Genomic DNA, 13,229 nt, shown 5'->3' with positions numbered 1-13,229 from the left:
ATTTGTTTGTCTTTTGTATGATTGCCTTATGTCATGTGTGATGCTTTGCTTGAGAACAAGCAAAGTGATGGTTTGAGGGAGTTTGATGAGTCATAATTATATACATATTTATGCCTCCCCTTAATTACCTCTAATACGATTTTCGTGGTAATTTATATTAATTACATGTCATTTATGTTATAATGTTAGTACTTCCGTTATTTGATGTTTAATGCAGGAATGATCCATTTGAGGAGCAAAGGAATGAAATGGGCATCGCGGAGTAGGCATGAAGGAATACAAGAAGTATGGCACGGGAATTCATAAGAATGAAGGAATAGAAGTTAAGAAGACAACACGAAGAAAAGAGCTGACAGGGGAGATCCTCGATCAAGCATAAGGAGGCCCGATCGAGGAAGTCATGTACTCGATCGAGTGCGTAGAGGCTCGATCGAGGAACCATTAGTTTCCAAATTTTCCGTAATTTCCTTAAGTCAGTTATGTTTTACTATAAATACCCAATTCGTGCCCTAAGTTTATTTACGCTTTTATTTTACCTAGCTACGTACAACTACCTTATAAAACTCTCTAAAACTCTTAGTTAGTTTAGTTTATTGTTCGGATCTTCTAAGCTTGTTGTTCATTATTATTACGATATTGTTTCTAATGTTTCCTCAATTATTAATAAGTCAATTGCTTATTCATCTTTTATGCTTTTAATTATGTTTTCCTTTATTATTATTATTATTATTATTATTATTATTATTATTATTATTATTATTATTATTATTATTATTATTATTATTATTATTATTATTATTATTATAATTATTATTATTATAATAAAAATAAAAGGTTTATTATTCCCATAGTAAAGCTTATTATTAACTCAACTCCCATGAAGAGAAAGAGAAAGGTAGGAAACCATAACCCGCTTATTATTATTATTATTATTATTATTATTATTATTATTATTATTATTATTATTATTATTATTATTATTATTATTATTATTATTATTATTATTATTATTATTATTACTACTACTACTACTACTATTATTGTTCTCTCTATTATGCGTAGCTAAACCTCTAATCTAGGGTAAAGGGGATCTAGGTTGTTAGAAAAGGGTTATTAATGAATTGATTGGTAAATTACTTTTGATTGTTGTTTAATTATCGTCTTAGATCTAGTTAATTAATTACTGATCAGAATTGGTTAATTAGTCTTGCATAAACTAGGATTTTCACCGACCGGGTTAAGACTAGTATAGGCCACGATAATTGAATTAGACCGACTTAATAATAGCGATTGCATGTTAGGTTTAGATCTAAAAAGACATATTAGAATCGATTGATCATATGACTTTCAACAATATAAATTGCTCAATCAATGAATTAAACCTTACCCTTGAATGACTACCTAGTGAACCCGATCCCTATACTTCTTAATGTTATTGTTATTCATCTTATTTCACTTGCTATTAGTTGTTAGAAATCAAACAATCAAACCCCATAAAACGGTTACCTTTAAGACGAACTTAAATATAAACAAACTAGAATAATTAAACTCACCTCCCTGTGGATTCGACCCTTTCTTGCCACTAGCTACCAGTTAGTACACTACTACAAATCCAGGCAACTACAACGCCCCTTTAACAACGATTATTCACGAAAATCACAATAGACGTTGTAGAATGTATGGCGCGAATTTTACTAAAATCAATTACAACGGGTATGGTTATAAAAACCGTTGTTATTAGTTTTAACAACGGGTCACACATGCACAACCGTTGTTAATAATTTGGCGCAAAGTTAATGAAAAGTAATCACAACGGTTATTTTTGAAACCCGTTGTTAAAACTTATTTAACAACGGGTGTTTTTTACACCCGTTGTTAAAACATATTTCACAACGGTTGTTGTTTAATAACCGTTGTCAATACCTTCCATACTATAAACCACACAAACAGAAGTCTGCTGCAGCCACAAAACACAACCCTTAATACACAAACACAAACACAAACACAAACACAAACACAAACACAGCAGACAAACAAACACAAAACACATACACACTCTCTTTCTCTCTTTCTCTATTTCTCTCTTTCTCATCGTCGCTTTATCTTCTCGCCGTCACTGTGATTTCATCGTCTATTACGTTCTGTATTTATCAGGTAAATCTCGCCGTCACTGTTAGTTTCATCGTCATTATTTTCTTTTTCTATTTATTTCTTTTGCATGTATGTGTTTTTATCGACCATTATGTTATTTGTTTAAGTATTGTTCGCATAATTAGTTAGTAAAACAATGAAGAAGCAAGATGAAGAAGTAAGATAAACATAATTAATATATATATATATATATATATATATATATTTATAAATACATAAATTAAAAAAAAAAAATTACATATGTAAAAATGCAATTCTTATATTTTCATAGAGGATCTTATTCCGCTCTATCGTATCCGTCCTCTCCTCCTTGGCTATTTGGAGGTTCCGTTCGCAGCTTGCTATATCGTCATATAGCCGCAATCGTCCGCTCCGTCAAGCCATCTTCTTTGGCGTGCTTCAGTGCGGATCGAGCTTCCGCAAGGTAGCTCTTGAAACTTTCCTCAATATGGAGGAACCGGCGGATGAAGTTGTTGTTGTTCTCGATCATGGTAAGAGTCTTAAGGATGAAATCATTCATTTTCTTAGAGTTTTTGAGTTTGATTTGAAAGATTAAGTAGAGTTTGTTTTAGCGATTAGAGTTTGAGATGAATATATGAGATAATGGAAATGTTAGTTGAGATATGCAATGTATTTATACTAAGCAATGTGTGGGTTGAGTTAATTGTTTTTTAATTAATATATATGTTAGGAAGTTGTGCCATAATCATCATCATATCTCTCAATAATGTTGCTTCAAATCCTATTACTAACCCTTCTCATTCCATATTATCCGTTCATATGTACAAAGGATGTCGGTAATAATGCATGCATCGAATTCTAACAGGCCGTAATTATGCATGCATCTAGTAATATTTAATTTAATTTTTTTTTATTTTTTAAGAACAAACAACAACGGTTATTTTAAAACAACCCGTTGTCTTTAGTTATAACAACGGTTTTGTATATTAAAACCCGTTGTTATAACTTTCCCCCCAAAATTGAGTCACACTTTCCACAACGGGTTTTTATACATAAAACCGTGGTTAATAGTTTTAACAACGGTTTCCTTAAGTAAATCAACCGTTGTTAAAACCTTCTACAACGGACGCTTTAACAACGTCCGCTTTTTTATATAACAACGGTTTTTGACCGTTGTTATAGCCTGTATCTGTAGTAGTGGTAGTAATTTAGGATTTATTTTGATAGGCCAACGACTGAAAATAAACTTATCAACAAATAAAAGGGCTAATAAAATAAGCATACAACAATGAGTAAAATGAAATGCATGTTGCGTAAATAAACAGGTTATGAAATTTAGAATAATTTTATATCCACTTTTCTTATTTCACCTCTTATTATAAGTTAAAAAGTCGAAAAAAGAAAAAATTGAATACTTCAAATAAAATTAAGAAACATTAACTTATCAAAAGTGTATGGGTAGGTAGACAAAATACAATTTTCTAAAATTTAGTAACTAAATCAAATATGTAAGTTTTTACTTTTAATGGGAAAATTGTTGATTATAGCCTTTTAAAAACCACTTCTTTAAAATTATAGCCTTATATAAATTTTTTTGTAAATTACATCCAGAAAATCACTTTTCTTCTAAAATTGCGCCAAGTTGAGGATTCCGATAATTTTTTAAAAAATATGACCAATATACCCTTATCTTATTTTAAAGCTACCCAGATTTTTCATCTCCTAAAACTCCTCATCTTCCTCAACACATGCTAATGAATCGAGAACCGATTATGAGCTACATTACCTTGTTGGAGAACACTAATTATGTAAAGAAAAAATACTATTACGATTAATCTCAACATCAATCTCTAAAACTCTAAACCCTAATTTCCCATAAATCAATCCAACATTCCCAAATATATTAATCAGACAAACGACAACACCACCAACAACAACAAAATCGACAGTTGTTGCATCATTAAGAAGCCCAAGTATATCAATTTGGAGAAGAAAGAAAGAAATATTACCAAAATTGAAGAACCCTAATTATTCTCAATTTGGGGGAAATTGATTTACAAAGTATAAAAGAGAGATGACGGAGAACACTAATTATTTTTAAGAGAAAATAGAAATAATATAATTCAATTAAATAGATTAGGGTAAAATTTGAAGAAAAGGGGAAAATTGGATTAGAAGAGAATGTTGAAGAAATGAAGAAAGATGATGGGATGTGTGAAATATGATAAACATAAGGGAATATAAAAGATGAAGGTAAGGACATTTTCGTCATTAAAGATGAACTTAAGTGATAAAAAATCAAATTTGCATCAATTTTCCACCGGAGTAAATGTTTTGGCCGTAATTTCTCATGTGATATTCTGGATATAATTTTTTAATTTACAAAAAAAAAATTATATAAGACTGTAATTTACAAAAAGTGGTTTTTAAAAGCCTTTAATCAACAATTTTCTTTACTTTTAATAATATTTTCTGTTACCAGTCGTGAGTGCATTTGTTCGAAAACTAGTTACCCTTAGAGTAAATTAACAATTACTCCCTTTTATAAACCACTTTTCTAAAATAACTCCCTTATGAAAATTTTTAATAATTTACTCCCATAAAATATTCTCAGTTCAAAATTTGCACCCATTTTGTCTTTCCGGTGACATATTTCCGTCAGTTTTAAAATTTTCAGGTTAGAAACCCAATTTAATGACAAAAATGCCCTTATGTTGTTGTTATATACTTCAAGGTTTTAACTCTCTCTTTCCAATCCACCGGCACCCACCACCAGCCACCACAAACAACACCGACTACCACCACCGCGCACATTTGAGTAGCCACCCGCACAATCGACACACTCACCCACGACGTTCTGCACACTGACCCCAAGACTCCCATTATTACAACGCCCAGATCTACAACAAACACATTCAATCTTGGACCAAAAAAAAAATAGAGAAAATCACATCCAATGTTTTCTTTGCTTTTTGACCCAAAACAATTGGGAAATGAAAAATTGGGGTTAATTTCTGGGTTAAGAAGAACCCAATTGTTTCACATTCAATAATTTTTTCTGTCGGGATCGAGCGAATACTTGATCTCGTTTGAACGAGGTGGATGTGATTTGGGCTTATATATTTTTTTCCTCATGTTCATAGTAATTAAAGGAAGAACAAATGAAGGTGGAGGTGAGGTAGAGGGTTTGAGTTTTGTTTTCTTTGTCTTTGTTTACAGGAAGAACGGGGAGAAGAAGAGATTGGACCTTGTTTTTATTTTAATTGTTTGTAAATAAATGGGGATAACCGGATAAGTAGTGATGGACTCATGGACGAATGTCTTTTGATATGAATCAAGACGAATCTCAGTGAATATGCCAGAGCGATTGTAGTGTGGATAATTCGGTGTTACCTCATAAACGGAAAAAAAAGTTCGGTTGGCGTACCTCAAGGTACACTCCTCAAACCAGACAATCCCTTCTTTTGCAAATTTGCAGGAATCTTTTAATTCCTTGGACATGCATGTGAGCGAAATTAGGTGACGGAAATGGTGGTCCGATGTCAAGGATGGTGTTGCAGGGGAGAGTAGATGGTCATGATTTGAGGAGGAGGTAGGTGATGAAAATGGTGGTCCAATGAATAGGAGGAATGGTTGAATTAGAGGATGAATAACAGAAGAACAAAGAATGTAGGGGCAAAACGGTTATAAAAAAATATTTTTCACCTGAATGTATAAATGGGTGCAATTTTTGACCTGAGAACATTTTATGCGAGTAAATTATTAAAAAGTTTTCATAAGGGAGTTATTTTAGAGAGTGGTTTATAAAAGGAAGTAAATTGTTTACTCTTACCCTTCATTAAATTGCTACTAGCATAAATTGAGGAAAGGATTGAGGCTGAACTCTGAAAAGACACTCGAGAACAACGAACTGAGAAAAGAGTAAAGAAAAGGAAACATCAACCACAGTAATAAAATACTAAAAATGGAAATATCGGAATTGATGGCGATATTCGGGCCGGGTATAGCCGGAGCAGTATTCGGAGCCGGATGGTGGTTTTGGGTTGACGCCGTCGTATGCAGTGCAGTCGCTATCTCTTTCCTTCACTACCTTCCCGGTAATTTTCCAAATTCCCCCCCTTTTTTTCCATCTTAAAAATTACCTATTGTCGATTTACGATTTAGGGTTTTGGTCAATTGATTTCTGTTTTTAGGGATTTTCGCGTCGTTGGCTGCGTTGATGTTCAATTGCGTTCGAAAGGAGGACATTGATTATTCGCCTTATGATGAAGGTGAATGGAGGTTCGTTTTTCGTTAATTCGAGATCACTGAGCGTTTTTTATCGTTATCATAATCTTCGTCGTTGTAATTCTTTGAGGTATAGCTTTGCTGTAGTTAGGGGTTAGGGTTTTGCTGATTATTAATTGTTGGTTTCATTGTTTACCACATGTTTGATCATGTTCAATTATCGTATCTATTAAGCTTTTAATTGATGGTGATAAATTAATGATATGGATTACATGCTTTTGAGTTGAGCAATTGTTGTGTGAGTTTTATTGAGTCGCCCTTTGCAGCTTAGAGTGTTTGGCAAACACGGTTTTTTCACCGGTGTAAACCACATGGTTCAATACAGGTAAAAGTCGGATAAAAAGCTGTAAATTCCTCATTGAGTTTTGACAGCGTCTTGAACCTGGACCTATGGGTAAGCCAGATCAACTACCCACTGGCAAACAAATTGTGATAAACTCAGTTGCTGCTTGAGATATTACTGTAGTACTTACCTTTTGGGACAGTTTTGTATTTTTGTTGAAATTTGCGTGTTGCCGATTTTGCAGATTGAAGCTGTGGCTTTTTATTGCTTATGTTGTTGCCTTTGTGTCTCTTGCGGCGTCAGTTGGGCTGCTTATACAAGATGCTCTTGTGCCTTCGGGTCCTTCAGCTTGGACAGGTGTCGCCGGTGTCCTGCAATGCGTATTTGTACTAATCAGGTTGGTGTTTCTTCCTGATGATTCCTTTTAAGTGTGCGTTTTAAAATATTGAAGGTTGTTAACTTTAGCAATCTCTCGCTTTGTGGGTGACAACGTTTTCCCGTATGTCAATCCTAGTTTTAAACCTTTGTAGGATAGGGTCTGTGTGTAAGTTTGATCAGCTTAGACGTGTCACGGGAATCTTGACAAAATTATCGGTTTTATGTGGCTATTTCCCACTGATTAAGCATACAAGGAAGCTCTCGCATAGGAGCCCCCCACTGATAATAGTTACCAGTTTTATCTAGGCCGCAGGCCAGTCTTAACATGAAATCTTTAATAGTTTAAGTTAGTTAAGCACAGGGGAGTGTCTCAGGTGAATAATATGGTAAATGGCAGATGCGTACTAATGATTGGCATAAGAACTTTGCTGAATAAGATGGCTTTGTTAAAATTATTCATCAGGCAATTTTCTATAGTAGGGGGTTAATGAGAGAATACACACATCTCTGTCGAGTGAACTAATGCCATAAACACAACCTATCTTTTCCCTTGACATGGATTCTTATGGGTGTTCGTTTCTAAGCCCAAGGTCTCTCAGCTTACCGTAGCTCATCTGTTATCATTCGACATTTATTTTTGTGCTTTTGTCATCCTCTTTGCTGCCAACTATTGGCGGTCATTTTGACACTAGTTCCTATCTTTAAAACTTGATGAATTGTTTATATCTCATACTCCCTCCATTCAACTCCACTTTGCAACATTGCTTTTTGCGCGGGTATTAAGAAACGGATTAAAAAAACTATTAAAAGTACATAGGGAAAGGGAATGGTGGGGTTAAAGATATTAAAAAAATATAAAGGTGAGTTTTATGGTGGATTTGTGTGGGGTATGAATGGCATTTTTTGTAAATATAGATTTTCAATAAGGATAGAAAGGTCTTTTACATGTCCAAATAAGGAAACCTGTAAAGTGGAGTTGAATGGACGGAAATAGAATACTTGTAAAGTGGAGTTGAATGGAGGGAGTATAATATTATAGGGCTTGTACTAATTTGCATTTCCAACCTGTTTCTTCTCCCTTGTTTATTTTTTGGGTTATTCTACGCGGTAACCCTGTGTTTTTTTGAATTCTAGCTGGTAACCTTTTATTTTTCAACCACCCACATGGTAACCCTGAACTTATCAAAAAAATTTCTCCGTGACCCCCAACTTTTATTCCGTTAAAAAACTCCGTTAGTTTGCATGTTTATTGGGACTTGGGCTTGTTTTTTAGAGTTCAAATGCTTAAATGGCCAACTAACTATGGTTTTCTCAACTCAATTAAATAAATATACCCCAAATTTTCCTAACAAATAATTATATTCTAGGTGTGGTAAGACTTAAGAGTATAATTCATAATCTTTTTATTATCATTATTATTATTATTATCATCATTTTTATTGTTTAACAAAGAATATTAAAGTAGTAAAAATACCGATCCACATCTTACCTTTATTTTTTTTTATAAAAATAATAATAATATAATATCAATTATAATCTAATATAATTTATAACAAAAACAAAAGTAAGATGTGTTTCAATATATTTACTACTTTAATATTCTTTGTTAAGCAATAAAAATGATGATAATAATAAGAATGATAATAAAAATGTTATGAATTATACTCTTAACACACCTATAATATAATTATTTGTTAGCAAAATTCGTGGTTTATTTATTTTAATTGAGTTGAGAAAACCATAGTTACATGGTCATTTAAGCATTTAAAGTGTAAAAGACAAGCCCAAGTCTCGATAAACATTCAAACTAAAAGAGCTTTTTAACGGAATAAAAGTTGAGGGTCATGGAGAAGCTTTTTTCATAAGTTCAGGGTTACCATGTGGGTAGTTGAAAAACGAAGGGTTACCAGCTAGAATTCAGAAAAACACAGGGTTACTACGTAGAATAACCCTTATTTTTTTCTTGCAGTGGACTGATCTATTGGAGTTCGCATACCGAGTAAATGCTCACTTTTAAAGCAGGACTATTTCCAATGAAGATCTTGAATATATGATTTCTTTTACGGTTGTAGAAAAGTCGTTCTATGTAAATGCTTGTAGTATGCCGCCGACGATGATCGACGAAGATGACTGAAGATCAATATTTCGGTTCATCTTCAGAAATATGCTCTGTGAATGTCTTTAACGTGAGGATTGCTAGCTAAGTTAAACACCGTGGTGTCCTGCGAGATCCTGTTGCCAAGTGTTGCGTTATCAAGTCAATTTATACTTCACTTTTGGTTTTAAACAAGGCACGAGGTGTTGATAGGACCTGGGAGTGGACGAGTGGGTGGAGTACCCAAGGCAAATTCATGGGTAAACGCTTTCCAGTTTTTTAAAAGGACGCAACACAAGGATAGTCTCAACTATGGGTGGTTCTCTCATAATAATGAGATTCATTTAATCTTGGTCTCTGTTTGATAAAACTAGCTGAAAAGATACCGCTGAGAACTGAAAAGGTAGCTGAAAACCGGAAAGTTAACTGAAAACTGAAAAGGTAACTGATAAGGTAGCTGAAAATTAGGAACCGATAAGGTATCTGATTATATAAAAAAGTGTTGACAAACTAACTGAAAATGTAACTGATTTTGATGAAATAACGTAAAAGGATATGAGAGGATTATGTAATAGTATAGATTTAAAAGGGTAAAAACAGAAAAATTAAATCAGGTACCTGAAATCTTAAATGCTACTTTAGGTAGCATTTCATTTCAGGTAGCTTATTTGGTTAAATAAGCTACTTGTCAAACGCTTACAAAAAAATAAGGTACCTGAAATTTTGTTCAAATAATCTACTTTGACCAAATTAGGTACCTGAAATGTCTTGCCAAACGGAGCCTTAGAATAAATTGTACTCCCTCCAATCCAATCCAAACTACCCACTTGCTTTTTGGAGATTAAACTTTGAAAAGTTTATGGTAAGTTTGACCGTTAACCCACAGAAAAATATAAAACTTTGAACGATAAAATCAGGGGCGGCCAATTGAATGTTGAGGCCCTGTTCCAAATATTACTCGGAGGCCCTTTTGATGATAACCTCGTATTTTTCTTATAGTAATAAGAAAATTAAACCCTTAATATCTGAGGAGGGTGCAGTATTCAAACTCTTTAATTATGTGAATAGGATAAAACACGCCAATGAATTGATTTTAATCATAAACTATAATCATACTCGTATTATTTTGGTTAACACAAATTATATAATAAGACGGTCTTACATCCTGAGACGGTTCGTTTACATGATAGGACCTTCTCATAGTATGAGACCGTCTCATTCAATAATTACCATTTGATTAAATTCATACAAATGATTTTTAAAACTTACGGACGATAACCACTAAAGAGATTAAAAGAAAGAACTGAAGCAAAATGATAAATTTAGACTAATTAAAAGATCGAAAGAATATTAAGTGTGCGAAGTCGAGTCATCAAATTCATCAACTAAGGCTCATTTAGCAAAACTACCCGAAAAGGTAAATTTGAAACTGAAAAGGTAGTAAAACCGAAAAAGCTAATCAAACTCGAAAAGGAATCGATAAGGTAGCTGAAAATTATGAGTGATAAGGTAATCGATTATATAAAAATGTGTTTTGCAAACTAACTGAAAAGGTAGTTGATTTTGGTAAAATGACGTAAAAGGATTTGAAAATTATTTAATATTATAGAATAAAAGGGTAAAAAATGGAAAATAAAGCATTTCAGGTACCTGATTTCTCAAATGCTACCTGAGGTAGTATTTCATTTCAGGTACCTTATTTGACCAAATAAGTTACTTGCCAAATACTTGCAAAAAAATCAGGTAGCTGAAATTTTGGTCAAATAAGCTACTTTGGTCAAATAAGCTAAGTTGTCCGTTGGACAAGGTTAAGTTGTTCGTGGAAGTGAAGGGCATGAAAACAACAAAAAATAAAGTATGTAAAAATAATGGGTGATTTCCTTACATAATGCTAAGAGATAAATTAATTCTCATCATATAGCTACTTGAAACATAATTCTCACCATATAGTTAAGCTAGGATAGGATAATCCAAAGCTAAGGAATGGAAAAAACAATAAAATTGAATTTTCCGTAAGTATTGTCTTGTAAACAAAATTATTCCCTACATATTGCTACTTTAATTTCTAATTACAATTATGATAAAAGAATTTAAAAATGTTTTTTTATTTATGTGTATTAATATTACGTAAAAAATACTCGTACTTTTTTCATAGCTTTATTTATATTTTGTGTCCGAAATAGTCTGATTAAAATTTAACATCGAAGGTAGTACATGTCCGAGTTATAATTCATCTTTTTTTTTTGCAATAAGCCATACATCAAGTGTGAATTGTAAAAAAATAAAAAATGTTTGGCTTATTGCAAAAAAAAAAAAAAAAAAAAAAAAAAAAAAAAAAAAAAAAAAACTAACGGTTGCAAAAAGAAAATGATGAAAAGATATATCGGGCACACAAAATAAATCTATGAAAAAGTTGTTTTTAAACTAATATTAATATACTCAAATAAAATAAAATATTTTAAATTCTTCTATCATAATTATAATTTAAATTTTATTATTATATAATATTATATGTCAAATAATTATAATATATACCTAAATATGTCTTCTTAAAATTAAAAAATAAATAAAAATTAAAGTATCAATATATAGGGAATAATTTTCTTGCAAGACAATACTTATAGAAAATCCAAGTATATGTTCTTTCCGATCCTTTTACATTGGGTTATCCAATCCTACCTTAACTATATGGTGAGAATTATTTTTCAAGTAACCATATGGTGGGAATTATTTTATCTCACAACATTATGCAAGGAAATCACCCAAAAAGGATAATAGCTATGGGAATCGATCCCCAACCGTCATTATCTTTACCTGCCTCTACCACTCTGCCAAACAAACCCAATCTATTAATTTAGGACGTTTACATGTAATTCAACTAAATAGGCAATTGTTTCCAAATGAGGCCCCAAACGCTGTTGGGGCCCGGTGCAGCGAGCCGAAATGCTCATGCTATGGGTCGTCCCTGGATAAAATTTACATATTTCGTTGTATTATGAAAATATCTTTCATAAATTATATTTTTTGCAAAAAAAACTATCTACAAAGGAAGAAAAATACGGTCAAAGTGTCGCCTTGAAGACCACCCAAAAGCAAGTGGGTAGTTTAATTGGATTGGAGGAAGTATTATTAATCCATTTTTCTCATATTGCACTTGGAAAACCGTTTACCTACTAGTCAGGTTAAATATTTTTCTGTCTAATAATGGCAATCCACAAAAGCACCATTCCCACTTCGTTTTTTGCCATTTCCGACCACCAATATATACACCACCACTGCATGCACTGCCCCTGTTTTTTCCCTTATCCCCACCACCATTCACGCCTCCGAGTCTCTGACACCCATTGTTCTTCTCATCACCATTGTTGTCCCTTTCTCCTCTCTAGCAAACCCCATTCTCCTTTTTCGTCCCTTGTTTTCATTCGTTTCCAACGATGTACAACCACCTCACCGCAACTAGCGTCATCGTGACCCTCGCCGTAAGTGACCCTCACGGCCTCACCCGCCGCCAATAGTGGGTGTGTGTTTCTGAAACCTTAAGCCTCATATTAATTTGGGGAGAATTTTCAATTAGAGTTCATAAATTAATTATAGGGGAAAGATGTCAATTTGGGCTTTCTTTAAGTATGTTGTAATTTCGACAAATTTGAAGCGGGTTTTTGGGTTGAATTTATGATTTAAGTTCATAGAATTTGGGTTTCTCTATGCATATGTTCAATGTCGAATTTGTGTATAATTTGGACTTTTGGACGGAATTGTGATTGGTGGATTGAATGGTAATGGTGGCTCAGTTGATGAAAGAGGATGGTGAAGTGTGGTTTTGTGAGGGGAAATGCACTAAAGTGGAGGGAAAGGGTAGTCATAAATAGGGGTGAGCAAAACCGGTTAACCAAACCGGATTTGAAAACCGGTTCGGTTAGCGGTTTTCAAAAACAGGTTTTTTCCAAAACCGAAACCGCCCCGGTTTTAAACCGGTTAGCCGGATTTTTAGCAATTTAAAAACCGGATCCGAAAACCGGTTACACGGATCCGAATTTATAAACCGGTTTTAACTTTTTTTACCCCAAATTGACG

The 13,229-nt window shown here is 33.1% G+C and overlaps 1 protein-coding gene across 1 annotated transcript; it reads left to right on the top strand.

Annotated features, from left to right (window-relative positions):
* The first annotated feature begins 5,949 nt into the window (after nt 1–5,949).
* LOC141596889 (uncharacterized) lies at nt 5,950–9,351 on the top strand. The gene is made up of 4 exons (XM_074417163.1): nt 5,950–6,209; nt 6,306–6,393; nt 6,927–7,079; nt 9,030–9,351. The coding sequence occupies exons 1-4, from the start codon at nt 6,077–6,079 to the stop codon at nt 9,061–9,063; spliced, it is 408 nt and encodes a 135-aa protein (XP_074273264.1). The 5' UTR covers nt 5,950–6,076; the 3' UTR covers nt 9,064–9,351.
* The last annotated feature ends 3,878 nt before the right edge of the window (nt 9,352–13,229 follow it).

Source organism: Silene latifolia, chromosome 8 (assembly GCF_048544455.1).
Source record: "Silene latifolia isolate original U9 population chromosome 8, ASM4854445v1, whole genome shotgun sequence".
Taxonomy (NCBI): domain Eukaryota; kingdom Viridiplantae; phylum Streptophyta; class Magnoliopsida; order Caryophyllales; family Caryophyllaceae; genus Silene; species Silene latifolia.
This window is presented reverse-complemented; position numbering and strand designations above follow the sequence as displayed.

Excerpts from the sequence above, each read along its gene's own strand:
- LOC141596889 (XM_074417163.1), top strand. The coding sequence starts at position 6,077 with ATGGAAATATCGGAATTGATGGCGATATTCGGGCCGGGTATAGCCGGA. Across the intron at positions 6,210-6,305 it reads TTTCCTTCACTACCTTCCCG|GGATTTTCGCGTCGTTGGCT; the intron begins GTAATTTTCCAA and ends TTCTGTTTTTAG. Across the intron at positions 6,394-6,926 it reads TATGATGAAGGTGAATGGAG|ATTGAAGCTGTGGCTTTTTA; the intron begins GTTCGTTTTTCG and ends CCGATTTTGCAG.